Source organism: Neltuma alba, unplaced genomic scaffold (assembly GCF_004799145.2).
Source record: "Neltuma alba isolate B1F8T4 unplaced genomic scaffold, ASM479914v2 tig00011571_pilon, whole genome shotgun sequence".
Classification (NCBI taxonomy): Eukaryota; Viridiplantae; Streptophyta; class Magnoliopsida; order Fabales; family Fabaceae; genus Neltuma; species Neltuma alba.
This window is the reverse complement of record NW_021636225.1, coordinates 58,541-86,398: the sequence shown is the minus strand read 5'-3', so window position 1 is coordinate 86,398 and position 27,858 is coordinate 58,541. Positions and strand designations below refer to the sequence as shown.

At 35.0% G+C, this 27,858-nt stretch overlaps 3 protein-coding genes and 1 long non-coding RNA gene across 5 annotated transcripts; 1 reads left to right on the top strand and 3 right to left on the bottom strand.

The window, feature by feature from the left end:
- Positions 1 to 4,848: 4,848 nt before the first annotated feature.
- LOC114715016 (uncharacterized) lies at positions 4,849 to 6,119 on the bottom strand. The gene is made up of 2 exons (XR_003737511.1): positions 5,522 to 6,119; positions 4,849 to 5,333 (listed from the first exon to the last, which is right to left on the bottom strand). It is a non-coding gene; the product is annotated as an uncharacterized LOC114715016 (long non-coding RNA).
- Positions 6,120 to 6,678: 559 nt separating this feature from the next.
- Positions 6,679 to 17,630, top strand: LOC114715012 (MLO-like protein 1). Of its 2 annotated transcripts, XM_028899817.1 has the most exons (14): positions 6,679 to 7,027; positions 7,150 to 7,391; positions 10,843 to 10,959; positions 11,051 to 11,111; positions 11,370 to 11,464; positions 11,810 to 11,884; positions 11,993 to 12,081; positions 12,221 to 12,270; positions 12,671 to 12,711; positions 13,581 to 13,790; positions 13,909 to 13,976; positions 14,081 to 14,141; positions 14,565 to 14,873; positions 17,554 to 17,630. In XM_028899817.1, the coding sequence occupies exons 1-13, from the start codon at positions 6,838 to 6,840 to the stop codon at positions 14,757 to 14,759; spliced, it is 1,494 nt and encodes a 497-aa protein (XP_028755650.1). In that variant the 5' UTR covers positions 6,679 to 6,837; the 3' UTR covers positions 14,760 to 14,873; positions 17,554 to 17,630. The 2 variants fall into 2 exon arrangements, with proteins under 2 accessions (XP_028755650.1, XP_028755651.1); XM_028899818.1 differs by lacking the exons at positions 6,679 to 7,027; positions 7,150 to 7,391 and adding an exon at positions 8,314 to 10,244.
- LOC114715013 (chromo domain protein LHP1) lies at positions 15,284 to 19,371 on the bottom strand. Its single transcript, XM_028899819.1, has 6 exons — positions 18,854 to 19,371; positions 18,592 to 18,617; positions 18,408 to 18,494; positions 17,412 to 18,149; positions 15,767 to 15,827; positions 15,284 to 15,630 (listed from the first exon to the last, which is right to left on the bottom strand). The coding sequence occupies exons 1-6, from the start codon at positions 19,181 to 19,183 to the stop codon at positions 15,577 to 15,579; spliced, it is 1,296 nt and encodes a 431-aa protein (XP_028755652.1). The 5' UTR covers positions 19,184 to 19,371; the 3' UTR covers positions 15,284 to 15,576.
- A 6,665-nt stretch (positions 19,372 to 26,036) lies between these two features.
- LOC114715019 (uncharacterized) lies at positions 26,037 to 26,396 on the bottom strand. Its single transcript, XM_028899824.1, has one exon. It carries the CDS (start codon positions 26,394 to 26,396, stop codon positions 26,037 to 26,039), a length of 360 nt encoding a protein of 119 aa, XP_028755657.1.
- Positions 26,397 to 27,858: the final 1,462 nt, after the last annotated feature.

The window sequence follows — 27,858 nt, the reverse complement described above, 5'->3', positions numbered from 1 at the left end:
GTAATCGATGGAGGTGAGCTAGAAGACAATGGGAGAAGATGAGAATGTTGGAATCGATGTGGACCTCGGTGAGAATGATCTGGCAGTGGGTCTAGATGACATGGAGAGGGAAAAGGCCGTCGACGTGGAAGAGGAGTTGGATGACGTGGAGCTTGATGGAGATGATGTGGTGATAGGAGGGAACAATTCAGAGGTGGACTCAGACGAGTCAGAGTCGACGCAGAGAACCCATACGGGGAAACCAGTAAGTCACGTAACTGCAATGTTTTTGTTGTAGCTTCATTCTTTCGCAAACAGAGTCATTTTTAGTGAGCATTAGTTCCATGATGGAGTCATTTTTAGAGAACTACTGATTTCGTTTAGGGAAAGTTTTCAAGTCTATCTAAACCATACTTTGAATTACTTGTTTCCATGATGGAGTAGTCTGTACATGAAAAGGCTGCGAATTTCTATATCAAATAGTGCCCTTTGATTGATTTTTAGAGTTGCAACAAATTTACCAACTAACAACATGGTGTTTTTCCCATTTGCTCATATTGACTAATCTGTAACTTGAACCCATGTGTTAATATGAATTGGTTTGTATTGTAACAAATGCTTCATTTGATTATGAATATGAAGGCGAGGAGGATGAGTTCGAAGAAGAAGATTATGAATCTGAAGGGGAGGAGGACGAGTCCGTAGAAGAAGACATTGAATCTGAAGGGGAGGAGGATGTGTCGATAGAAGAAGAATTTGTGCAATCGGAATCATAGAAAGCACCATTCTTTAGCATTGGCATGACATTTGCCAATGCTGAAGAAATGAAAAGGGCTATTAATCATTATGCAATATTAAAAGGAGTTAATTTGAGACTTATAAAGAGTGACTCATCAAGAATTAAAGTTGTATGTCAAAAGGATTGTCTTTTTGTTGTGTATGCTTCAAAAGAGCAGTCCAAGCCATGATTGAAAGTGAAGACCCTATGTTATGAGCATAGATGCCTTGGGGTTTTTAAGAACAAAAGAGCTAGTGCAAAGTGGGTAGCTAACCACTTTAAAAGGAAGATTCAAGAAATGCCACAATATAAAGCTAACAAAATGAAAAAGGATGTTGAGATTGAGTTTAAGGTACATGTGAGCATCCATAAATGCAAGAGAGCAAAGAGAATGATAATGGATGAAATGGAAGGAAGCTATAAGGACGAATTTCAAAATTTAGAAGCGTATTGTAACGAGCTGAGAACTTCAAACCCAGGTTCCGATGTTAGTGTTGAGTTGAGCAAAGAAGCTTTGGAAAACGGGAGAAGAGAGTTCAGGAGGATGTATGTATGCTTCAATGCTTGTAAGGTAAGGTTTAAGAATTTTATGCCACTTTATATTTGTTGATTTTTCAATTTAATCGCTCATGTTGTAATAATATTTTTTTTTTCATTTAATATGAAGGTTGGGTGGAAGGCGGGTTCCAGGCCATTTATTGGGTTAGATGGCACCTTTTTGAAAGGTAAAGCCAAAGGGATCTTGCTCACTGCAACTGGCATTGATGCAAATGACTGTCTATATCCACTAGCATTTGGATTAACTCAACAAGAAAATAAATGCAATTAGAGGTGGTTTTTACAATAGTTGAGGTGATCACTTGATCTTGAGGATGGAGAGAAATTCATGCTAATGTCAAATATGCAAAAGGTAGTATTTATTTTGCTTTCAAGACCGTGTATGTGCACACACCTAGCTCAACCGTGTGTACAAACATATTTGTTGTTTTTGTTAAAGCAAAATATGTTTTTGGTTGTAGCTTCCTTTTTTGGGTAAATTAAGTAAATGCACCTAAAATTTGAACAAAAGTAAATGATTATTTATGGCAACTCAAATGTTCCATGATGACAAAATCGAAATAGGAAGGCACTGACACTGTGGCCACAAGAAACCAAACACATCTCCACTATTTGTTTCTATCTCTTCTGTGCTCTACAATTATTTATGCCGTGACCAGCCATGATTCTAGCCTTTGCTTCTGACATGTGTCCCCCAAGCTGTTCAAAAATTTTGATTATGATATTAATTAGTACTGTGCAGGAATAAATGTCTTTTTTTTGTTTTTTTCTTGCCACATCACAGGAATAAATGTTAACCACAATAATAAAACTACTGCTACTATTTTAGATCTGGACACATTGGGCTCATAAATTAAATTAATAAAAAGCCAAGTTGCCCACTTGCACATGCCTCACTTATATTTCCATGAATTCAACACTAAACTGTGTATGTGTACACACTTAGCTCAACCGTGTTGCTTTGTTGACTTTCTTTAGACAAATTAATTGTTACTTTTGTTGCTTTACTTTTTTATTACTTAAATCCATTCACTTATAATTAATGTTTAATGCCATGCAGGGGTTACACTTAGCCGTACAAGAGATATTGCCCAAGTCTGAGCACAGGCTATATGCCAGACATATTTATGCTAATTGGTCCAAATGTTGGAGGAGACGTGAACTGCAAAAGAAATTCTTCTCTTGTACGTGAAGTACATATGAAGAGCAGTATGTGGATAACTTGAAAGAAATGAAAGGGTTGAGCAAAGAAGCAGCAGAAGCAATTTTGTCTTATAATCCAATGCAATGGGTAAGAGCACATATTTTTCCACCAAGTGTAAGTCGTGGATTATGGACAATAATTGTAACGAAAGCCTGAATGCTTGGATTTATGAGTATTGGTTTCTTCCAATCATACATATGTTTGAAGGAATAAGAGAGAAAATGATGCAAAAATGGGCCAATAGTGAGAAAGTTGCTAGCCAATAGAAGAATGAGTTTAGCCCAAAGTGTGTTGATTTATATGAGACAAATAGGAAGTTAGCTGCAGGTTGTAAAGTTGTGTTTAACGAGGATGATGGGTATGAAATTACTGAGGGCTCAGATAGACATACTGTGTTTTTGAGGAGGAGATTATGCACTTGTAGAGCATGGGAGTTGACTGGATCCTTTGCCAGCATGCAATTTGCACAATTTATCATGAGAAAATGGAACCCAGTAATCACATCTCACAATACTATCACAAGACCACATTCTTGGCTACATACGAGAGAAAGTTTCAGCCTGTAAGGGGGAAAAAATTGTGAAACATAACAAATTTCCAACATATGGACCCCCCACAATTGTGCAAGTTGCCCGGAAGACCAAGTCTCAAAAGAAGAAGAACTGAGAAAGCAACAAGGAGGAGAAAGAAAGGGATTGCCCAACAAAATGCCACACAAGACCATACTGTGTTGCCTGCCCCAACAATTGAGAAGTTGAATAGGTCTGGACCACATCTTAGGTGTAGCATATGTAGGCAAGAGGGCCACAACAAGTCCACATGGAAGGAGGTAATGTTTACTGCGTTCTCACATTTGTATAAAAAATTTTCGTGACACATAATATGTGTGACTAATGTAATTTTCTTATGTGTTTCATGTAGCATCCTCCATCCACAGGCACAAATGCGACACAAAAGAAAAGAGGAAGACCCAAAACAGATATAGCGAGTAGTAGTCAACACAATCAGCCGAGTCAAGAAGCACATTCTCAACCACTAAGACAAAAACTTCCACAAAGGAGGAGTGCCTACAAGAAGAGAGTTGACTGTGGTATGGGGATTTCATTTGATGTAGAAGCTGGAAGGGTTGTGTACAATGTAAGTTACTTAGACATAATGACCATGGCTTGTTCTTTTCTTTACATATTATATCTGCAATGCTGACTCCAAATCGTGTTATAACACATGTATGATCAATATTTATTGTACCGCATGTGTTTGCTGGCATAATAATCAATATTTATTGTATCGCATTTGTTTACTTACTGATCAATATTTATTATACCGATCTGGGGTATATATGTTTTATTATATATTAATGTCACTTATAATTAATGGCTATTGGTATAACAGCTTGGAATGTGAGGTCAAGTCATCATTGAAGAAGGGAATGCTAGAGACGATATAGAGCATGATGTTGATCTTGTCATACGGTTTCCTATCCCCAATGTACAATATTCAAAGTTCAAATGGTGAAGAGAGGAGAATTTCATTCATTGGTGATGGGGCCACAGTCTCAAGCCTAACTAACCTCCCATTCAAGCCACCCGGTCTAAGATGGATGGGCCAACCAAGCCAGACTACTTCACAACTTCAAGCATAATGAACGAAAAGAATAGTTGAGTTAAAGGCAAAGAAACAATGATATCTTGTACAACTTTTGTGTCCTTTTTTGGTTTGAAGGCTAATCCTATATGTACATGTAAATATTTTTCTTTCAAAAAAGAAGAGTAGTTCCTCATTGATGCAAATGATTATGCATAACTTTTATATCCTGTCATTTTGCTTCCATTTTGTTGTATTAAACCAAAGCTGCTGGAATGACCATGTTATGACAAACTAGTTGTTGCTTTTTTTGTAAATGAAAGCCATCAACAAAGGTTATTGTTATTTTGTATTATTTCTTTGTATTATTACCAAAGCTGGTACTCTTCCTTATGGAAGAGGCTCTTCGGTTTAGGTTCTTCAGATGAAGTTGAAATACTTATTGATAAAATGAGCCAGAGCAAATCTTGCACAATCTACTTAATTCCAAAACAAATATTCTTGATATGTTACTGTCAGGTATGAGTTTTCTGACTTGAAGCCACACAAGTCAGGTATAAATGGAATGGAGCCAATGAATCAAACAAATAAGCTAGACTGTGTTACTATCACCTACTGCTTCAATAGTCATGACAGCCCGTATTTCTCTGCATAATTTGTTCAGAAAGGGGAAAAATATCACTGCATTCATACTAGGTTAGTTAAAGAATATGGCTTTCATTGTTTTTTCATCACAACAGTTAAATTAACAGCCATAACATGGAACCATGATTGCTTTCTATTCAAAAGACATGATCACAAATGTTTACTGCCAATAGGATATCATTTAAGATTATGAGCAAAAATATCACATGGTTCAGTGCTTCTTCCATCTTTAAACAACTTTACATCCCAACAAAATCAAAAAGCAAGCTGCAGTATTTTCATGGTTCACTACCTTACAAGGAAATAAAAAACACAAAGCCAAGACAACAACAAAGCAAGTTGCAGTATTTTCATCTTCTTTTTCCCACTTTCAGCTGCAGCTACAAACTTGCCGTGCCTCCTCTCCATCTTGTTCAATTCTTGATATATTCTACACATCTCTGCTCCTAACTCTTCACCCTCAAGTCTTCTTTTTAGCCTCAAGTTCCCATCATACAGTGAATCTATGTGACAACTCAGTGATCACTTCAATTGGTCTCTGACCCATTTCTTTATCACGCCAGCTAAAATAACCGTAGCCTCCTCCTTGACAGGTTCAACAAGTTACCAAAATCAATTTCTTTCGGAAAATCAATATGAACTTAACAGATATGAGTATGAATACTAGCAGTGACATGACCAGGAAAAGCTTTAACAGAATAGCATATCTCTAAAAAATGGCAAACGGGTTCGGCTACCAATTTCCAAACGATATGACAGTGAACTTAACTTACCTGATTGTATTTTCGGCATCCATAAAATCTTCTACCAAGGTTCTTCTCACTCCAAGCTGTCCATCTAGGAGCCAATACACCACAGTGACAAAACCTTTTCGGCCCTTCATACTCCGTCTCCACTTTAACTTGCTTAACCAAAGCAATCCTTCTCCTGCTCGTCACCGTTGAATCAAAATTTTATTCACCCATTGAGCATCCAAACGTTGAAGGGGGCTGCAATAGACGAAGGAGGAGGTTTCAGCAATGATGACAACACCGACGAAGGAGAACAGAATAGAAATATAAAGCCAGCTTCACTAGCTATCGAGGGGGTCGAAGGTTTCAATACTCACTTTTTTCCTCTCTTGCTCTAAATCGCCTGAAACCTCCACTTTCGCCAACGATAGATGGGGAACAAGTTTAAACGCTCACTTTTTTCCCTTTGCTGCTCTGAGTCGATCAAAAGCTCCAGGCTCGCTCACCAACCAGATGGGGTATAAATGGGGTATAAGCTTTGAACCCTAATTTTCCCTCTGTTGCTCTCAATCCTCACCTCCGTCGATTACCTCAATCAATCGATGACAGATGGGGCTGAGGATTGAACCCTAATTTCTTTTCTCTCCTTTGCTTTGGACCGGTGGCACTCCGTTTTTTGGTTGTGAAGTGGCAGAGTAAAACATTGGAGGCATTGGAGGGAAATAAACCGAATTGAGTCATAATGTACACGTCGGATGCCAATGTGTGCGCCATGTGGGATGATTGGAGTCAACTTATGCTGAGTCAGCAGACTAACGGTCAAAGAAAACATTTCTATTAGCCTGAGATATGGATGCACTGTTTTAATTAGTTTGGGACATTGGGTGCACCAAAAATTAGTTTAGGACACTGGATGCACCTAGAAAAATAGTTCGGGTGCTAGGTACACCTTAACCCAATTTTAAATCATAAGTTTTGGTTTTGAAGGGGTAAAATGATTCAAATTTTTATTGGATTATAGAGACTAATATTATAAATAAAAAAAAGTTGAGGAACTAAAATCTATGATTTGAAATTTAAAAAATTAAAACTAAAATTAAAACAAATTTAAAAGACTAAAGTTTGTATTAGCCTGTAATTTAAATCCAAATAGAGATCAGAAAGCCTGGGGTCGTCGGCCAAAAAAGTTGAATGACGAGTAGAAAATGTTGAAAATAACCGTGCCTGTGTCGAAGAACACGAAAAATATAGAGACAGCAGTGCAGAGTCTCCACAAGCAGAGGGTCCATTGATGGCAAGACGATAGGCGAAGGTCAGATATATAGAAAGAGAGATCGTGAAGAAGAGAAAGAAGAAGAATGGGTGGAGGTGGTGGTGGTGATGATGAAAACAATTTAGAATTCACTCCGACATGGGTAGTGGCCGCCGTTTGCACTGTCATCGTCGCCGTTTCTTTCGCCGTCGAACGTTTTCTTCATTATGGGGGGAAGTACCTCAAGAAGAAGAATCAGAAGCCACTTTTCCAAGCGTTGCAGAAGATCAAAGAAGGTTTTTCTTTTTCCTATTTCACTTTCATGCATTGTTAATGTCGTTTGACGTCCGTACATTTCTGATCTGAAAACTGAAGGTTGCATTTCATTTTAATTTTTGTTCTCCCTCTGTTTGATCAGAACTGATGCTGATGGGTTTTATATCTTTGCTTCTTACGGTAACGCAAAATGGCATCACTAAAATCTGTGTTCATCCGAGTTTGATTCGCCATATGCTTCCTTGTGGGCTTGATGAAAAGGAACATAAAGAATCAGAAAATGGCTCTGCCCATTTTCAGACATCCTTGTCTTTTCCTGGCCTCAGGCACCTTCTTGCTGAGGGGCCATCGTCAGAGTCCGCGACTGGATACTGCGCTCGTAAGGTAATAAGCAATAAGATTTAGCGTCGATCAGTTTATTGTAATCTGATTTCAGCTGATTCAGGGGTTTGTTCCTCAGAAAAGTCTCCTTTGGACGATATGAACTTGGTTTCGATTACGAGTTTTCCTATTTGTGGAGAGAAAGAAACGTTTCAGAAAGGGTATGGACAATTTCAGTATCGAATCATCAAATCACTTTTGTTAGGAAGGACGATCTAAAGCATCTTTTGTGACGAAGTTTTATAAAAAGGAGACAAGGGAACTATTATTCCACAAGTGACGAGATTTCAGTGTCTTGCCATCAAATAACTTAGGAATGAGGATCTAACATTCCTTATGACAAAATTTAATAAAACAAAAATGCTTTTTTGACGTTTGGCATTATTGCAGACTTGAAAATGCACCGGGAGCGATAAAAGTGCACCAATATATGAAGACATTTGACTAATTGGCTTTATAATTTGGTTTCTTTGTTTTTTGTTTTTTTCCTTTTTTCCCTTTCGGCATCTCATTGTCTCTTCTTTTTCTTCCTATCATTTCCTTTTGTAAGTCTCGGCTATATTATTTTGCGTTTGATTACTTTTTCACTTATCCAGTCCATATATTTTTCCCAAGTTTCGTTCCATGCTATGACTCGTGTTATGACAACAACTTTGTTGGATGGGAGTAACTCATGAGATACTCGTTTTCCCTTAAATATTACAATACAATGGATTTTTGTTGGCAACGGGCTGTGTAGTGAATGGAATTAGTTGGTCAATAATCTAGACCATCTGTTTTATGTAAATATTTTTATTGATGAATTCTTCTTGAGATTCTTCTGGAACTGTGATCTTTTTAGATTTCACAGTGGCATTTATGTCAGTATGCATGTGTATAAATGGTTCAACTGAAAATTGTCCAGTCTTTGTTCTTGTACATAGTTGGCTCCGTTCCTCAACCATCATATAAACAACATCGATCATATGTTGATTATATATCATCTCAATTTTGGATTTTTGTTGGATCATATCAAGTGATTTAGGTGTTTTATTGTTAGTATTTGGTAACAGTTGTTTGTCATAAAATTGCTATGCAGGTTTAAGGCAATAAGATTCTCTTTTTACATGTTTCTAACAATTGAAATCTAGGTCTCTGAAACTTTATTTGCATAAATGATGGGGAAATTGGAATAATGGATGTCCTGTTTTTTTTTAATTAATCAGTAATTTGCCTTATACAACAAAATACATTTTAATCCTTTCATGTTTCAGCAGTTACTCTATTTATTTTTTACATTTACATAATTAGTCTTGCAGTGACTTTAGCTTTTTCCTTAGAACACCCAGCTGCCCTGTTTCTGTTTATGCTCTAAAAACCAATGAGAAGGATTAGACTACTGTTACTGCTAACTGGTTTATGATAAGAACCCAACAGTCAATTGTCATTGCATACATCGAGTCCTGAATCATGAACTGCCAACGCATTTTTTTTAAATACATGATACTGTTTGACACGTGTCAGAAACAAAAGCTACCACAGTGCACAGAAAAATATGTACAGTACATATTTTTATGTATTAGAATGAAAATAATTACTTTTTGGTTCTGGTACACACCTGAGTCCTGACATGCATTGGAATTAGATTGGAATAAGGAATGGGGACACAGAAAAAAAAAAAAAAAGGATAGAATCAGATCATAGCAATTCTATCCAATTTTTGGTTTGCGTGAATAGACGTAATGGATAGTTTAACATCAGTTTTATTTTGATTTTTCGAAATAATTCTGGAAAGTACTTGAAACAGAGGATGGTTTCGAATGTGTCTTTTTATGAAGGGCTCATTGAATGGGATCTTTAAAAATTTGGATTTGGGTATGATACATTTGCCTTTACATCATAACACAACACGACACGACACAAACAAACATTTCTGCAAGTATATGTTGTCTGCTGTTTGAGTTATCAGAAACGTCGTGCATCAATACTCAATCATTAGTGTCCATGCTTTATAGCTCTGAAGAAAAATCTGATATCAGTTTATTTTGAAGGGCTCATTGAATGGGATCTTAAAAAACTTGGATTTGGGCATGTTACATTTGCTTTTATATCATAACACAGCATAACACAAACAGACAGCTAGCATATGTATTTATGAAAGTATATATTGTCTGCCGTCCGAGTTTTGTGAAATTTTAAATATGAATACACAATCATCGTGTTTATGCTTTATAGCTCTAAAGAAAAATCTGACTTCAGTTTAATGCTATTTTTTTCCTTCTTATTTGGCAAATAGATACTTGTGAGTCTTCTACAGTGTAGGACATAGTGGCTTATTATTTCTGGCTTCAAAGAAGTATACTATGCTAATATTAGGTATATTTTGACCAATTCAACCATTCTGATGAATAAAACAGGAAAGTTTTCTGATGAATAATATATCCTTTTCTGGTCCCATGTTTCTCTTTAAAAAAAAAAAAATTCTTACTTTTCTTAACGTTTATCCCCTGTCTGGTCAAACTAAGGTCATTTGGACAACCTATTATAAAAGTAAATTTAGAGAAGGATGTTATTAGTTTGTAAGTCAGATTCAATTACATGGAAAACTATTCAAAAAATATTCGTTAGGGGTATTAAAACATTGATTCGTTTGCTTAAACTTTTAAGATGACTAAGCATCTTATCCTTTACATGGTAATGGAGCTTTAATATGTCATAATCAAGCAGTGATGAATCTTCATAATATATTCAAATTTAGACCCATGGGGAGAGATGTACGCTTTTGATTGAGAAGGGGAATTAGCGTGGACTGAGCATGATCTTTAGGTAACCAGAGCTCCAATCCTGATGGGTTCAGGTTATGCATGGACTGAGGGGGTGAGCTCATCCATGGGCCTTCTCTTATAAGCTTAAGCATTTTGAACGACATGGTTCTCTTACCAGCTTGAACATGGAGATGATGTAGAAATATTTTTGAAGGGGTGCTTGTTTTTTCCTTAATTCCCTTTTCTCTATTACCATCGTGTCATATTCAAATTTATTTTGAGGAGCGATTGTTCTCTGTCCCCAATCATTTTAGGGGTGATAAGATCAAGATAACTTTCTTACGTTCCTTTTGTTCTTCCATTCTCTTATTTGATATGCCAAGTAGAACATTACTTATAAATGCCGGCACAGCAAAAAACTTATGAATTTATGCTACAACACTTTTATTATTCTATTCCATTAATTTTGCATATTGATTACTTGAGCCTTTGTTAGATTGTGTCATACCTCAGTCTCACATTTAACTGATTATCAAAATGATTTCACTGGACTGTTATTTTTATCAAAATATTATTGCCCTCTGTTTCAAACAATATAGATAGTGTTAAATTGAATTGAATCCCTTTTGTGATTTTCCTCATGTAATATGTTTATTTTATTCCGCATGCTATAGCATCTTATTCTGTAATCTGTTTGAAATAAATTTCAGGGCAAGGTACCATTAATATCTTCAGAAGCACTGCATCACCTACATATATTTATTTTTGTTCTAGCTGTTGTCCACCTGACATTCTGTGTGCTGACTATTGTTTTTGGAGGTGCAAGAGTAAGTATCGAATAATCTTATTAACAAATGCCTCTGCTTGTTTAAGTTCTCTTCAGTCTTCTTTATTGATAACCCAACTTTCTTTATATAGATACGTCAGTGGAAGCATTGGGAGAATTTAATTGCTAAAGAAAGCAATGAAACAAAGCCAGGTAAGCAATTTGACCATTTATTGTGTATGTGCTTCCAATACTATTGTTAGCTTCTGAAGTCTTTGATAGTCTTTTAATTTAATAGTCTTTAATTCAACAAAATGACACTTTAAATATGTCAGTATTTGGCTTGAGGATCACAATAAATAATCTAAAGCTTAAGCAAGTTAAATTTCTTTTATGTAAGTTCCAGAAATTCTATTGAAAGTAGTTATATCTTCCCTAATTGCTCTTTTTCTCCATTTTGAGTTAGTGCAGTTACAGAACCAGCAGTCACTCATGTTCAGCAGCACGCTTTTATTAAGGGTCGATTTCTGGGTTTCGGTAAAGATTCAGTTTTGCTGAGCTGGTTGGTAAGTTATTCTATGCTTTATAGTCACAAGAAACTCATCTATCCATCTGCCTAACTACTGGTTATAACTCAGATGAAACAACTAAAACTCGGTATTTGGTCTCCTATTTATTTATTTTTAATTTTAGTTTGATTACAACTAGGAAGCTTGTCATATTTTCTAGTCCAGATTAACAGTTTCATTAGGGATTAAAAAAAAATGGTTGATCCTTTGTTTGGACAATGTAACCTATTAATTCTATGGACATGTTGAAGCATCATTATTAATGGATGCTAGGTCATCAGCTAGAATGATTATCCCTTGTTTACTGAACTTATTCCTTATAAATTTGTATGTTCCTTTCAGTATTCCTTTTTGAAGCAATTTTATGGCTCCATGACAAAGTCAGATTACGAGACATTACGGCTTGGTTTTATCATGGTATGGTTCCTATGGAATTTGCTTTTCCATATCCTCTTGACTGATTATCAGCCAGTAGAACGAGAGCCGGAATAATAGCATAATTCTTTGCATGTCTTACTGTTTTAGACCCATTGGAATGAAAATCGAAAGTTTGACTTCCACAAATATATGATGCGTGCACTTGAAGATGATTTCAAAAAAGTGGTTGGCATAAGGTAAGTGCTTCATTAAAATGACTTTGCAGTTATAGTTTTTCTTAGGTTACCATACATAATTAGCAAATTAATTGCCCTTAATATCTTATGTTTTGTCTTCTCTGACCTGTGTAGTCACTTTATATTTTCATGGCTGCAGCTGGTACCTTTGGGTCTTCGTGATCATCTTCTTGCTGCTTAATGTTAATGGTAAGCCGTATGGCTTCCTGCTATATGACACATCATCTCTTTGAATTAATGGATGTTTTTACAGGCATTTATTGTGGCTGCTGTTTGATTTTTGACTCCTTTAGTTGTTGGCAGTTGTGTGCCACTGATGTTGTTTGTGAATGCTGTTGCTCTGATTGTTCTCTTTCTTTCTGCATGTTCGTTTGCAATAAAAATCTTCTGGTGTAATATGGAAGAAAAGCTATATGGTTCACTATGAACTTCTAGATCCATGGGTTTTTTTAACAACAATGACTGATATAATCTTGCAAGTTTGCCTGCAAGCATAGAGTGATCAATCGAATTGCTTCTTTTGATTTTGCTAGTTGACAGCAAGGATTACTTCAATTTCTTAACTAAGATGATTTCTTTTCTCATCCAGGGTGGCATACATATTTCTGGATTGCCTTCATTCCTTTCATTGTAAGCTTCTTGGCGAAATTTTTTGCTTATTTCTTGTTGATATGTGCAGGCTGTGCATATATTTAATCAAATTATTTATCTTACAATTGGTCTGAAGGGTTTCCAACTCTGCAAATATATTAAAATATCTCATCTTCGATGATGTAAATTTTGAATAGTCACCAATTTCACTGTCCTTTTATAAGAGTGGATAAATGCGAAGGTTGAAATATGCTTTAGGAGGAAAGAATCAATTATGCATAATACGCGTGATCCCTTTGGTTAGAGTTTTAGATAAGAGATCATAATCAAATAACCATTAATTTAGGAGGGATCCATTAGATTTGTGCTTTCCCCCTTTTGATGTTGAAAGAGAGACCTTTTCCCTGTTTCTCCTCCAAAGCCACTGTATCATTTTAAAAGTTTAAAAACTGAAGTCTTTCTTTTGTATATAATATTCATCCAAGCACAGTGAAGGCACTGGCCCAAAAAGCTGAACACGAAGCCAATTATTTCGTGGATCCTGTACCAGAGTTCAGGTGTGGATTGAATAACTTATACCAATCAGTTCCATACCTATCATTTCCTAGTGGGAGAATCTCTTTGGCAATGGATCAAGTGAAGCTGTGACCCCATCTAACATGTCATTCTCTAGGTTAATGGGTAACATGAAGATGAGCTTGTGCTTACATTCTGTAGCCTGCAGAGTTTTACTGAGAATGCATTTTTACTATTATGTGGGAATCGTCTGTCTTTTTTCCAACTCATTTTTTGTTGTAGAGATGAGTCATACATTGGTCCATATGTTTCTGTTTTTAAAAGTCATGTTCTTGTCGTTCACATTGCATCTTCCTCTTTATTGATTGTGTTGCTGGTTTCCGTTCTTTAAGCTTCTACTGGCTGTGGGAACTAAGCTGGAGCATGTAATTACTCAATTAGCTCATGAAGTAGCTGAGAAGCATGCAGCCGTAGAAGGTGCTTTAGTTGTCCAACCATCAGATGATCACTTTTGGTTTCATCGGCCCAAATTTGTTCTCTTCTTGATTCATTTTACCCTTTTCCAAAATGCTTTTGAGATAGCATTCTTTTTTTGGATATTGGTAAGCAGATTCTTCTGAAGGTTTTCTTTTTTTTTTCCCTCTCTCTCTCTTCCATTTTTCTCTTCATGGAGTACTCAGAGTAGTGTAAATTTTAAACACTATTTTCTTTATATCTTAGGTTACTTATGGTTTTGACTCCTGCATAATGGGACAAGTCGGTTACATTGTCCCCAGGCTTGTTATTGGGTAAATGCTACACTTGTTTCCTCTTAACGGTTTTCATAGTAAGAGCCGAAGCTCATACAATTCTTTTCCCTCCTCTTTCTTCATCTATTCTTTTGGAATTGCAGGGTTTTTATTCAAGTACTTTGTAGCTACAGCACTCTACCCCTTTATGCCATTGTTACACAGGTGAGTTTGGGGTACTAGCAAGAATTAGTTGTAAGGAAATCGTTAGAAACTGAAAGTTTCAGTTATGTAATACAAGAAGTCAATATAAAATTAAACAACTAAACGAGTTTTCGTTGGATCATTATGTGATTGTGATGAAATTTTCAGGAACCATAGCCTCTTCGATTGTCAATGTAAAAATCAATTGAAGTGAGCATCCACTTTCACAAGTTTTAATGAGATAGTTTAAGAGTTCAATACAAATTTTTAGGGACTATAAGTGAAGTTAGATAGTCATTAGAAGGTATCATTAAACTTCATCATTTGAAACCCAATTTCGATGAATTTCCATGGAACCAGTACACGTTCATGTAATAATTACATGGATTGTATGCACCTGAGAATTTGTGATGCATTGACTCTCATAATTTCCAAACCCTGTAGATGGGAACTCATTACAAGGCGGCAATATTTAATGAACATGTGCAAGAGGGCCTAGCTGGTTGGGCAGAAAGGGTGAAGAAGAAGAAAGCACTAACAGGTGAAAACCAACGGGATGGGTCTTCTGCAGGGGTAGTTCAGCTTGGTTCAGTTTTCCGGAAGCCATCTGCACCACAAAAGAGCCCACCTAACCCCTAAAGCTCAAGGCTGAGGCGCGCAAATATATTGTGTAGAAAGGAAAAGTTTTTGTATTGCATGTTCTGTGCAAATATATTGTGTAGAATGGAGTGGTGAGATTTGGAGTCCATTTAGGTGAGTTTCATTGGGACTCCAACGCCTCTTTCTTACATATTTATGCTAGGAATTTATTTGAACTGTTTTAGTGATTGCTTGGTACAAATCAACTTTATTTACTGCCCCAAACATGATATAGTTAGAATTGGTTCATACATCAATTTAACTTCATTTATTCTTCAAGACTTGCTCATGGTAACTACTAGCATTTGTTGTTGCTTCTAAGCCACTGTTTTATAATGTTCTCAGAAATTCATACTAATCATATATCTGGGGTGGCCGGGACTTGAAATATTGAATTAAATATTTAAAAATGTTCTAGTTGTATAACAAAACCGGAGGCTTTGAATGGTACTATTAAATTCAAACCATACCGTGGACTTCATATTAAAATTGTTCATTAAAATAGACAATTTATAAGACGTGATATGGAACTGAGCTAATTTAATAGCTATTACACCAAAATCACCAGCCAACAAGAGACTATGACCCGAAAACAAATTACTATCACAATGATAAATACATAGACATCACGGAATGTACTCAAATGGGGTATTTTAAAACACAACAGAGATACTTAAATAGTTCATACACTACTAAATCATAAACCAGCTAGGAGATTTTGACCCTATACTTTCTTCTGCATCTACAACAGATTCTACATTACTGACAGCAACAAGTTTTCGCTACACAAGTCAATTTGCCACTCTTCCTTGCCCAATCACGGTGTCGGTGTGGGAGTGTACCGCAGGTGTTGCTCATAGAAATTGATCAGCTGCAACGTAAAAAGGGTAATTAGATTTAGGCAAGAGCCTGATGAAAGCAAAACAAATTTTTGTGAGTTTATGAAGCTGGATAACATTAATAAGCAAAGATTCCACAGAACATTCTGCATCTAGATGACTAATTACCAGAATTGGATTGTACAACTTGAGATATCTATTATCCACCATCACTTTGGCTCCATCATTCCTGGACAATAAACCAGAAAAGGCGATTGTGAAAAAGCATGCTTCATAATTCATCCAGTTCACCCCTTAGAAAGAAGGTTAAATGGGATAGAAATGCCATCTCCAACCAGAACGAATGAATAGGGGAAATGAAATCCAAGTCAAGGAGACAAATAGATCAACAAATTCCAACAAGGGGGAGCGTACCAATAAATGGCTTCAAATCAATGAAAGGTCACACATCCAAAACCTTGAAAAGGTCTCCCCACAAAATGGGAGACAAAGATATCAACAAATTCCAAAATCAAACATATTGTACTAATTACACCCGAAAACCCATACGCTAAGCTAACTAAACTTAAAAATGATGGTTCCCAAAGTTCCCCAAAACCTGATTAATAGATGCATGGATTATTGTGATTTTATTCAAAAGGTTATTTGATTACGGCTTAATATCTTCAAATGTTAAAAGAATTCAACTACTTGATTGTTTTCTTCCCTGAGCAATCATGAATGAAAAATTCTTGATGGAAAGATGCTTGCTCTTTCGAAAATCCTATTTTAGTCCCGGAAAGATGATGTCAGCATCTGTTTACTAATGTGCATCAACATAAACTCGCAAGGAACGCAATAAACCCACCATCTGTTCAATTTCAAGCGAAGCACAGATGTTTAAATTTTCATTCATCAACTCAAACAATCAGTTTGTTACACAACCGAACAGTTTTAGACAAACTGATAGGTCAATCGGTAAAGGCATTTATGCTAGTAGGAAGTCACGAGATAGGAGACAAATTGTTAAACTATCAGTCAGTTAATTGTTAAATTCCTTTGAAACTCCTTACTGACCCCTCCTCCAGTCATAACATCTTTCTGTAGAATGTAGAAATCAAAATGTCTTTCTACTCCAAGGGACATCCTTTTTTGTATTAAATGAAGCAGCATTTGGCATCAAATTGCACATTAACCTCCAAGAAATATAATATCTAATGCACTAAAGTATTTTACGTTAAATAATTAAAGATTTGATCAGTTGTCGTGTGTTAACTATAATAAATAATTGTACAAATTTCATTAATTTACCAAAACTGGAAATGCATTCACGTATATGATATTCACTCTTCCTGTATGCTCCATTTTAATAAGATTATTAATGTTTGTACTATATAAGATAGTCAACTGATCAACCATTGATCGAACTATCAAAGCAGTGAACGAACAGCCCAAACAGAATTAGATACCTTGCAGTTCTAGTAAGTATTAACCATGGTTACAATACAAGAAACATTAACCTTCAACAAAATGAAACAGAATACATGTTAAACATCAACGAGCTATAGAGTTTAATAGTTCTAATTATTAATAATTATTCAAAGTGAAAGGATCTTTTCCTTTGCTCATAACTCAACGAATATTATAGGTAAGAGGAAATATACGTCCAACAGAAACATTCTTCCCATTCCTAAGGTGTCAAACAATCAGAGAAGAATTCTACTGATATTCCATATCATCAAATAAGATCAGCGGTGCAATTACCAAAAAGAATTAGAAAAAATTATCAGAGGTAATGACTAAATAAAAATGGAGTATCAGTTGAACAACTAACCTCAAAGCCACAAAAGTCACCGAAATATTGTGTCCATTGCCCTCGGCTATAGAAGCTTGATAGCCTACTGGCCTTATAAGCTTGATAATATTACAAGCAGTTTTAGCATCATTCACTATCTGATGACTATTGTTCCCTGCAGAAGCAAGAGTGCCTGTGCCTGCATGTTCCATTGCACCACCTGACAAGGGCTTTAGAGCATCAACATGCTCTCCTGAGTGAGAATCATTCTTGAACCTCTTAACAGAACCAGATTTTCTCCTCTTTGCTCCTCGGCAGCGGCCACTTTGACCTGGTTCTCCAGAATCCGCCTTACATTGACCACCCATTTGACCATTGCCAGTTGAAGTCTTGGCTTCTTGGGAGTGTACTGCAACTTTATCTGCATCATTTCCATTGATTGTAATTGCTTTAAGTTCACTAATCTTTGGGTCATAATCAGGTTCCTCATTCCTTTCAACACCTTGCTTTGAAACATTTGCTAACCCATTTTCGACAGTTCCACTGACTTTTCCATAATTTTCTCCATCATCAGCAAAGATCACAGTATGAGGACGGGCAGGAATATCAGGAGTGCTGGGATCAACGAGAGGAGCAGATAGTGGATGGTTATCAGCAACCGGAGGTGCAAAACGTCTAAGACTGTAAGAAGTAGCAGAGCGTTGTTGCCTCTTCTTGATTTGAGTGTGTTGAACAACATGCTTGCGCTTGCGCTTCCTATGCTTCCCTGATTTCAAGCTTCACAGACCAAAAGAACAACAAACATTTGTAATCCAGCATATTTAACTAGTCCAGCTATTGAGTCCATTTAATTTCTAATTAAAATCAACAACAGAAAGGCAAAGCTAAAAACTTTTTCAGCCGTTGAGACTCATAAGCTACCTACTCTAAATGCTGCGTAATTTCTTTTGAAAAGACATGTCTTTCACGTTCACTCATTTCGTACATAAACATAAAAAATCATGAAAAAAAAATTCAGACAAAAAAAGGGTTTACCTCTTTTCAAAAGCATCGATGACATCAGGAACTGACTTCAGATTTTCTAGGGGCTCCCAAGTGTTAGCAGTCTCAGGCCAATCGCGCCTTTGAGGGGAAAAAAAGAAAGAAATTATTACTCCCCTTCACTTCCAGCAAAACAATGAGAATAAAATGACAAGAAAAGTGTGAGAGGAACACTCACCATTTGACAAGGTACTGAAGCTGACCCTGTAACATTTGAAATTTACTTTTGTCATGAATTTGAACACGAAAAGCCATATTCAGGAGGAAGAAGAAGAAGAAAAAGAAATTACCAAAACCCCCTCCAATACATTCTATAAGATAACCAACCGAAACAAACAAACAAACAAAAAAATCTCTCCATTTCGCAGGGAATCAAGGCAAAAGAAACCACAGAGGAAACAAGAACAGAAAGAAAAAGAAATGAACTTGCCGCACTATACCTTGCGAATCCTTTTGCGACGTATTGTTTCGACTTCATAGAAGTCATCTTCAAGCTTGGGACCCTGACCATCTCTAGCCACCGTATGTCCATCCCCCTTCTCTTCCTCCTTCTCTTCATCTTCCTCTTCCTCTCCCTCTTCATCCTCTCCTTCCGAAGCTTGCAAAGGGGTCTCCTCCCCTTCGTCCCCTTTCTGCTCGAAGCCATCATTGTTTTCCGCAAAAGGAGCCAATGAATCAGCAGCCCCATTAGTGCCAGCATCACCGGTACCACCATTAGAAGCATCAATTGGTGCCTCCGAACCAGCCTTCTTCTTCGCGCTTCCCTTCATTGTAGCAGGGAAAAATCAAACGAGAGAAAAATCACCTCGAGAGGGAAAAGAGAAAATCACAAGAGCTTTGTGCTTGAGTGGGTATCGTATGAGTAAATGCCTAAATGGCGTTCCTCAATGTGAGAAGCGCCAAAAAGCAAAGAGGGAGGGAGACGGAGAGGTGCGTGAGCCACCTTCACAGTCAGATGACTCCCAAGTGAGGACAAAACAGTGTACTTATATTTCCCTACGTTCCTGCCCTTTTTTGATGTCCTTATGTTTTGTATAGTAATTTATTGTATTTTGTTTTCCCTCCAGCTACTTATCCCGCCATTTTTTTTTTTTTGTCTTATTTATTTATTTGGTTGTTTATTTGCTTAAATTTGCTCATATCATGTGTTGAATTATCAAAATTAATAATAAGTGGTGAAGATTAAATTGTAAGAAAATCGATATTGATCAATTTTTTAAAAATTTATATAATTGTTGAATAGTGAAACGGTATGCACATTCATCTAATTGCATTCATTTCAATTCACTTGACCAATGAATCATCATGTCTTATCAAAATCTTACAATTAATTTCTACAGTGAATCATCATGTCTTATCAAAATTTTACAACATTATTATAGATAATTCCGTGTGCATGCCTTCATAGGCGGAGGATCTGAGTAAATCTGATTACATTTTAAATTTGTGTAAATAACATGTATTCTTATTAGCTAACGTGTCCATCATGCATGTCAATAATTTGAATTACTTCTTTTTATTTTGTCTATTGTTTTACAAATGGACATAACATGATTTTTTGGTAAAAAAAATAATCAAAACATGATAGCGAAAGCCTAGCTCTTAAGCTTAGTTTTTCCATAACTATTTGGACCTCAAATCATGTAAAAATAAGCCATTTGAAGATGGACCAAAAAATCCTTTTGATGTGCATCATATATTAACTAGTGAAATGATAAACTAATAATAAGGGTCATTTGAACAAATTTAAAAATTCAAGAGAACATATTATAAAATGTATAGGTTACAAAACTTATCTGCATGTACAGTCAAATTTTAAGAAAAAAATTTTATGTAGTTTGATTAAATTACATAAATTTGTACACTTTTTAAGGTATAACTCATTTTTGATTCATTGCATGTTAATCATTTTGAGGTATGTTTTATCACTAGTATCAAAATTTTGGACTACTCTTTATTGAATTGACAAGTTAAGACTTGTATAAGAATAAGCAAGATGAAATTGTAGGAAAAACTGACATACATTTATCTTAATATAATCGAATTAAGTTAATTTATATAATAAAATTTTAAAAGAAGATTTTATTTATTTTAACAAATTCTTAAAAGACCTAATTTTGATGGTGTTGTGCACTATATTAAGATTTGTTTCATCAATTGAATCATCTAGTCTTATCATAGTTTTACAACATTACTTAGATAATTGTTTGTTTGATTAAATTTGCTCATATCATGTTGTGCATCATCAAATTAGAAATTAATAATGAAGATTAAATTGTAAGAAAATTCGTATTGATAAATGCTTTAAAATTTTATTTGATTATTGAAAGCCCAAATGATAGGTTCATTAGTCTGAAAATAATCGAATCAAGTTAATTTGTATGATAAAATCTAATGAATTAGAATTTACATATTTTAACCTTTTTCTAGAAGGCCTAATTTGGATGGCGTTTTTTACTAAACTAAAATTCATTTTACCATATCCTATCCAATGGGAATTTTACAATAGTATTATAAATAACTGTTTAACTGATTGAACTTGTTTGTATCATGTGGTAAATTATCAAATTAGCAATTAGTAATGAAGCTTGAATTGTAATATCATTGATAAAAGTTTTAAAAATTTATTTGATTTATTGAAAGCCCGAATAATAGATACATCATGCATTCATCTGAACATAGCAAATGAAGTCAATTTAAAAGAACAAGATTTTATCTATTTTGACTGATACTAAGAAAGCCTAATTTTAATGATGTTGCATTATAATAAGATTCATTTGACCAATTGAATCATCATATCTTATTGTAATTTTACAAACATTATTATAGATAATTCCTTGTATCTTGAAAAGTAAGAAATTTTGTGGGCGAATTTAAAAAAGAAAAACATTGCGTAGGTATCCTGTTCTTATTGACAGCCGCTTATAAGGTTTGACGTGTCAATGATAATAAATAACTTCTATTTTTATTTTGGCTACAACTTTACCAATAAATCAAAACATGATAGTGATAATGAATCTCTTAAAATTCATTCTTTTAAGGATCATAAAATACCATATGAATTTCAAAAAGACAAAGAAGACATCCGAACAAACAAAATGACAAAGAAAGGCATCAGGTACTAATATGGAATTTTGATTTTTAGCTTAAAGACCGAAATGCCCTTATTATTACAAAACACAGTAGGATTTACAACTTTTATAGTGAGAGTTATTATTTCGTCAATGGGTTTTACAACTTGTTTTGAGGAGTTGGGCAATTTTTCTATAAAAAACAATACAATTCCATACTGAATTTTACAAAACATATAATGGGATTTACAACTTTCATAGTAAAAGCTATTACTTCGTCAATGGGTTTTGCAACTTGTTCTAAGGGGCTAGGCAACTTTTCTGTAAAAACAATATAATTCCACACCAAATTTTACAAAACACATAGTGAGTTTTACAACTTTTATAGTGAGATTTATTACTTCGTCAATGGGTTTTGCAACTTGTTTTGAGGGGCTAGGTAACTTTTCTATAAAAGACAATAGAATTCTATGCTGAATTTTACAAAACACATAGTGGGATTTACAACTTTCATAGTAAGTTACTATTTTGTCAATGGGTTTTGCAACCTGTTTTGAGGGGCTGGGCAACTTTTTTGTGAAAAAAAACATAATAAAGGCATTTCGGTCTTTAAGCCAAAAATCAAAATTCCAGATTGGTACCTGATGCTTTTTTTGTCATTTTGTTTATTCAGGTACCTTTTTTGTTTTTTTGAAATTCATATGGTATTTTGTGGTCATTTTCCCTTCTTTTAACTATTTGGACTTCACCCAAAAAAACAAAAGACTTCTCTTATTCTACGCATAATTTACTCTTAACATATCTAGTTGAAACTAAAATTTTTTTGAATATGTCAACTTTGTCTTAAAATTTAATAACTTTTCAACTTTACCTTTATTTAATATAAAATATACTTCATGATAACAAAGTTTACGAAACTGATTTTCCCTTAGTCGTATAGGCAATAAAAAACAATAAAGAAAGGATGTGTAGTACAATGATGCAACCTAGGTGTCGAATCACTTGGTCTAATAACTCTGAATTTCTAAGCAAAATTAACACAATTTACTTGTAAACAGTGTAGAGACAGGACAACATTCAGATCAATACGGAAAAGTCTTTGTCAATTTTCAGGTGCAGTAACAAAATGACAATAAATGAAAACGTAGACAGTGCTTTGGAACTTAAAAAAAAACCAATCAGAGTATCAATTCTCCCAAGAGTTTCGCTTCATCTTCATCGCATTATCTAATTTGGAGCTAGGTATCACTGAATGTGCAGATAACTAATCATTCTTAATCAAACAGAACGTCCATTGGAATGACTCAATTAATCAAACCACAAAGTTCAAATCACTGAATTGAAACAAGAATCTGATTAATTTCTAACTCAAGAATGAATTACCAAATTCTCTACAACATTCGGTTACACAACATTCAATTCAATATCTGAACAGAGTACTACGGAACTCTATTCTAATTGCTCTACAACTAATAAAGCAATTGAAGGAGATAGATGAATGTAAACTCCCTCTACAATCCAGTAGCTCAGATTCGGCGTTGCTCTTGGAAGAATATACAGAATTAGCTACACATGACAATGACTTCTCCTCCCTCAAACTCAAGTTGTAGCTCTGCCATGAAAATATCAAATTCGGCAATTACGATCAGTGACGAAGCAGGCATTTCGAGAAGACAAAGATGAATGAGAACCAATGAACAAAGGAGTATCCCCTGTGTATCAGTCAATCTGCGCAATCAGGTAGCCAGAAAATGAAATCATCCGGTTTCCCCCACTTCCTCCTCCTATGCGGTTATTTATCTTGTTATTGGGTTCAAGTTGCTGGAACTAATTTCTTCGCTGGCTTGGAATGAATTTCTGAACCATTTTCAATTTCCCCCCAACTTGATTGAAATTTCCGGAACTGAGTGTAAGTATTTTTTGGTGGGAACTCTTTTTCATTGGTGATAGAAATGAATTTCTATCAGTGATGGAATTGCTTTTCCTCTGGACTCCCCTTTCCTTCCTCACTGGAAATGTGTTTCTGCCACTTTATTTTTACCATTCTGCCCCTGAATTTAGAACAATAACTCAGAAGTAATATCCAATTGTGGAATCTCATAAAAACTATTAAAATAAACCAATTGTTTAATTCTTTTACTCAGGTGCATCAACATTTTATTTATTTATTTATGCAATTAATGCTCAATCTATTCCTTAAAATAGCCTATAATATACATTATAAGCATATGAAAAATATGATTTATCAGAAACGCTCTTTCTCATAGAAACAAACATTTAGCCATTTTAAAACAATTTAAACACTATTATGATAAAAGAAAGAAGGAAGAAACTCATTCAGCGTATTATTACCCAAGAAACTTGACAAATCAATTCACAAATGGTTTCTTAAAACAAAATTTCATTGTGAATCCACAATAAGTCCCATGCTAAAGTCTTACAGCCTCCAACTATTCTAACAGCACTCTACTAATAATACAATAATCCAAAACTCATAACCATCATCAAATAAAGTATCAAAACAAAGTAAGAAATGCGAAGATCCTAGATGGCAATATATAATTAACCTCATAAATAATCGCAAAAAGAGGCCTACAAAGCCTATGTTTGGCGTTGCTTCCCTTCATAACGAGTAGAGTTAGAAGGCTGGTATTTATTTTTTTTTCAATTTTATTAATGATTATAATTATATTATTATATATATGTTATGTCCCGTTTGAAAAAGTGAAAAAACGCCTATATAATTTATTTGGTACTTTCAACCAAGTATTTAAGTGAAAACAAAAATTTCATTATATTTTTTGTATATTTTATAAGAAAAAATACTTTAAAATAATTTTTTTAAAAAAAAGAGTAAATAATTGTTGGCAGGTTAGTTGCCTGCAAACGGGCCTTTTTAACCTGTACCACATAGGCTCAACCTACAACCCACTAGTTGACCCATATTACCGCTCCTAAACATAACCCAAGTGTTAAATCACAATCTGAATCGCCACATTATTAGATTCAAACCAAATCCTTAACTGTAGAATCAAGACCTAGCTCAAAACTTTATATAACTAAAAATCCACCAAAACTAAATCGTTTAAACACTTAATCTTTAGTCTATATAACTATTATTTAGATACAAAAACTTCAGTTAAAAGGTTAGCCATTTTGAAAACCCACATAAACCCTAGATTTTCAAAATCCTAAATCTAAAAATCAAAGAGAAGAGAGAGCACAAGTTAGAATTGAGAGTTTGGAAGCTCAAAGATAGATCTAGAGGTTAAAGTCCATAAGCCTTGGCAGAGAAAAATCACCCCACCTTCAAACTCTCTTATGTTTTTGCAACTTATAATGCTGTTATATTTCAGTGTTTTTCAGCTGCTGTGGCAAATGACTTAGTAGGTTGAAAATTGAATGCTTCACATGTTCATTACAATAAACGATACAAAGACTTCAAGCCCCCTTCTATGCATCCCCCAGTTAAACAATATTCATTGCAGCGAATGACATAGAATTGAGCTACACAGCCATCATTCTAATACTTCACCCTAAAATCCTCCAGACACTTAACAAGATCAATATCAAACACCTAATCCCTTAATTCCCACACAAATCATAGCTTAACCAATACTAATAATTGGAAATGAAAATTAGGATGTTGCAATCTACATAATGATAACTTAAGGATAGAATTGTACATTTATACAAAAAATTTAATTATATGACTTATAAATAGAACAAAAAACTTCTCTCTCCCTTATAAATAGGACCCGAGGTATGACATGTTATATTTGTACCTAATAATGCAGCAAATAGAAGCATTTGGAACCACATTTGTTGGCCACAAGACTAGAAAATCAAGTTTTCAAAAAATTTTATTCTCAGGTTATTATTCACAGCAACCTTTAGAAATTTGGCCAACTTTAACTACTCATTTACCCCTAAATTCTTATGGTCATTTATTATCAAAACTTAATAATTACTCCATACCTAAATTTCAAAATTTTCTCTAGTCACTATAGTAATACTGTCATTATAAAGCTCAAAATATATAAGAAATATTCATAAAGAAATTTTGATAAAAAGAAGTAATTTTATGTACCTAAATTATCTCCAAAGCTTGCCCTCTCCCTCACAATGATCATCGATCTACTTCTTGCTCTCTCCCGCACTCTTTCTCTCTTGCTCCTCCTTCCTTCCTTTCTTTTCCTCTCACTCTCTTTTTATCTGTAACATTCAACCGTTCCTCTCCCAATTTTCTTCTTTCATTAGTTTCTCCCTTCAACCATCCATTCCCAGTTTTCTTCTTCTTCATAAATGTTGCCTCCTTTTCCACCAAATTCGATGGAAAATGTGGTCTTTTTTAAATAATAAAGTATTATTATTTTATTATAATAATAAAATATTATTATTTTATTTTTACAAAATCTTTTACTAATGTTTTTTTTCATAAATCCTAAACTCACCCCGCCTAATTAGAATTTTGTCCTCAAAATTTAAACAACCATATACAAAAATTAAAAACAGAAGCAACTCAAGGTGCTTATAAAGAAAATAAGTAAGGTCACTCATAACGCATCCGCTCCTCAGTCTCCCAAGTAGTATCATTGGGACTCATGCCCTTCCAAAAGACCTTAACCAGGCAGATGGTCTTGTTTCTTAATTGTTTGTCCTTAACATCCAAAATACGCTCTGGTTCCGCTGGATAGGTCAAATTATTTCGCAACTTGACCTCTTCGGGTTTAATAAAATGAGACAGATTTGGATGATACTTCTTTAATTGGGACACATGGACCATGTCGTGTAAGCTAGAAAGATGTGGCGACAACGTAGTCTTGTATGCAACAGGTCCAATTAGCTCTAAAATCTCAAAAAGGTCTATGAATTGGGGTGTAATTTTCTTGGCTTTGATGGATCTGGCCATACTTGTGACAGGTGAAACCTTCAGAAATACATGATCACCCACTTCAAATTCTAAAGGTCTCATCCGATGATCTGCATAACTCTTCTGTTGACTTTGGGCCATCAAAAAACTTATGCTTGATCAGCTCAATCTTTTATGGTTGTGATGTCTACTAAATCTGGGCTAATAATTGTTGTTTCACTTAATTCAGTCTAATAAAGTAGAGATCTACACTTCCTCCCATATAAAAGCCTCATAAGGTGCCATCTGAATACTAGACTTATAGTTGTTGTTATAAGCAAACTCAGCTAATGGCAAGTGAGTGTCCCAACTACCCTTTAGCTCTATAGTGTCGGTTCTCAACATGTCTTTAAGAGTCTGAATAGTCCTCTCGGTTATCCATCATTCTGAGGATGATAAGCAATATTAAACTTGAGCTTAGTGCCCATGGCTTCATGTAATAATCGCCAGAAGTTTGATGTAAACCTCAGGTCCCTATCTGAAATGATATACTCCGATACTCCATGAAGTTGAACAATCTCATCTATATACAACTTTGTCAATTTTTCCAAGGAGTAAGTACTCTTATAGGCAGGAAGTGTACTAACTTGGTCAATCTGTCCACAATTACCCATATAGCATCATAGCCAGTTGGGGTTCTTGGCATACCAGTGATAAAGTCTATGCAAATACTGTCCCATTTCTATTAGGGAATATCAAGATTCTTTAATAGTCTTGAAGGTCTTTGATGTTCTATCTTGACCTTCTGACATGTCAAACACTTCAATACAAAATCCATGATAGCCCTCTTTATTTTTGGCCACCAGTAGTTCTTTTTCAAGTCCTGGTACATCTTGATTATCCCCGGGTGTATCGTGTAATTACTCTGATGCGCCTCTTCTATAATATTTTTTTTATTTGCTCATATTCTTTTTATTTCATCATTATCAGGGACATAAATCCTCTTCTTGTACCTTAGGATTCCTTCTTTAATAATTTCATAATCAGGCACAACATAGGTCTCCACTTCTTCTCAGATCCTCAACAACCGGTCATCCTCCATCTGTGCGGCCTTCAAGTCTTGAAAGAATTGATAATCACCCAAAATAGATTATAAAGTAGTTGGAGCCTCATATATCACTTAGAGATCTCTCAATCTCTCTAAGCAACAGTGTTCCTTCAAACTCATGTGAAACATATGCACTGTTTTCCTACTCAAAGCGTTTGCAGCCACGTTAGCTTTACCTGGATGATACTTAAGCTCAAAGTTGTAGTCCTTGATGAATTCCATCCACTGGTGTTGTCTATTATTCAGTTTCTTCTGATCTACTAAATACTTTAGGCTCTGTTTGTAACATCCAGACTTTTAGGCCTAGAAGTTTCAGAAATAGCCTAAATTAAATAGGTTACCAGACCCCTGTGAGCAGAAGTCTCAAAGATGAAAAAGGAGGTTAAAGCAGTTTCAGGGACTACACTGCAAAGT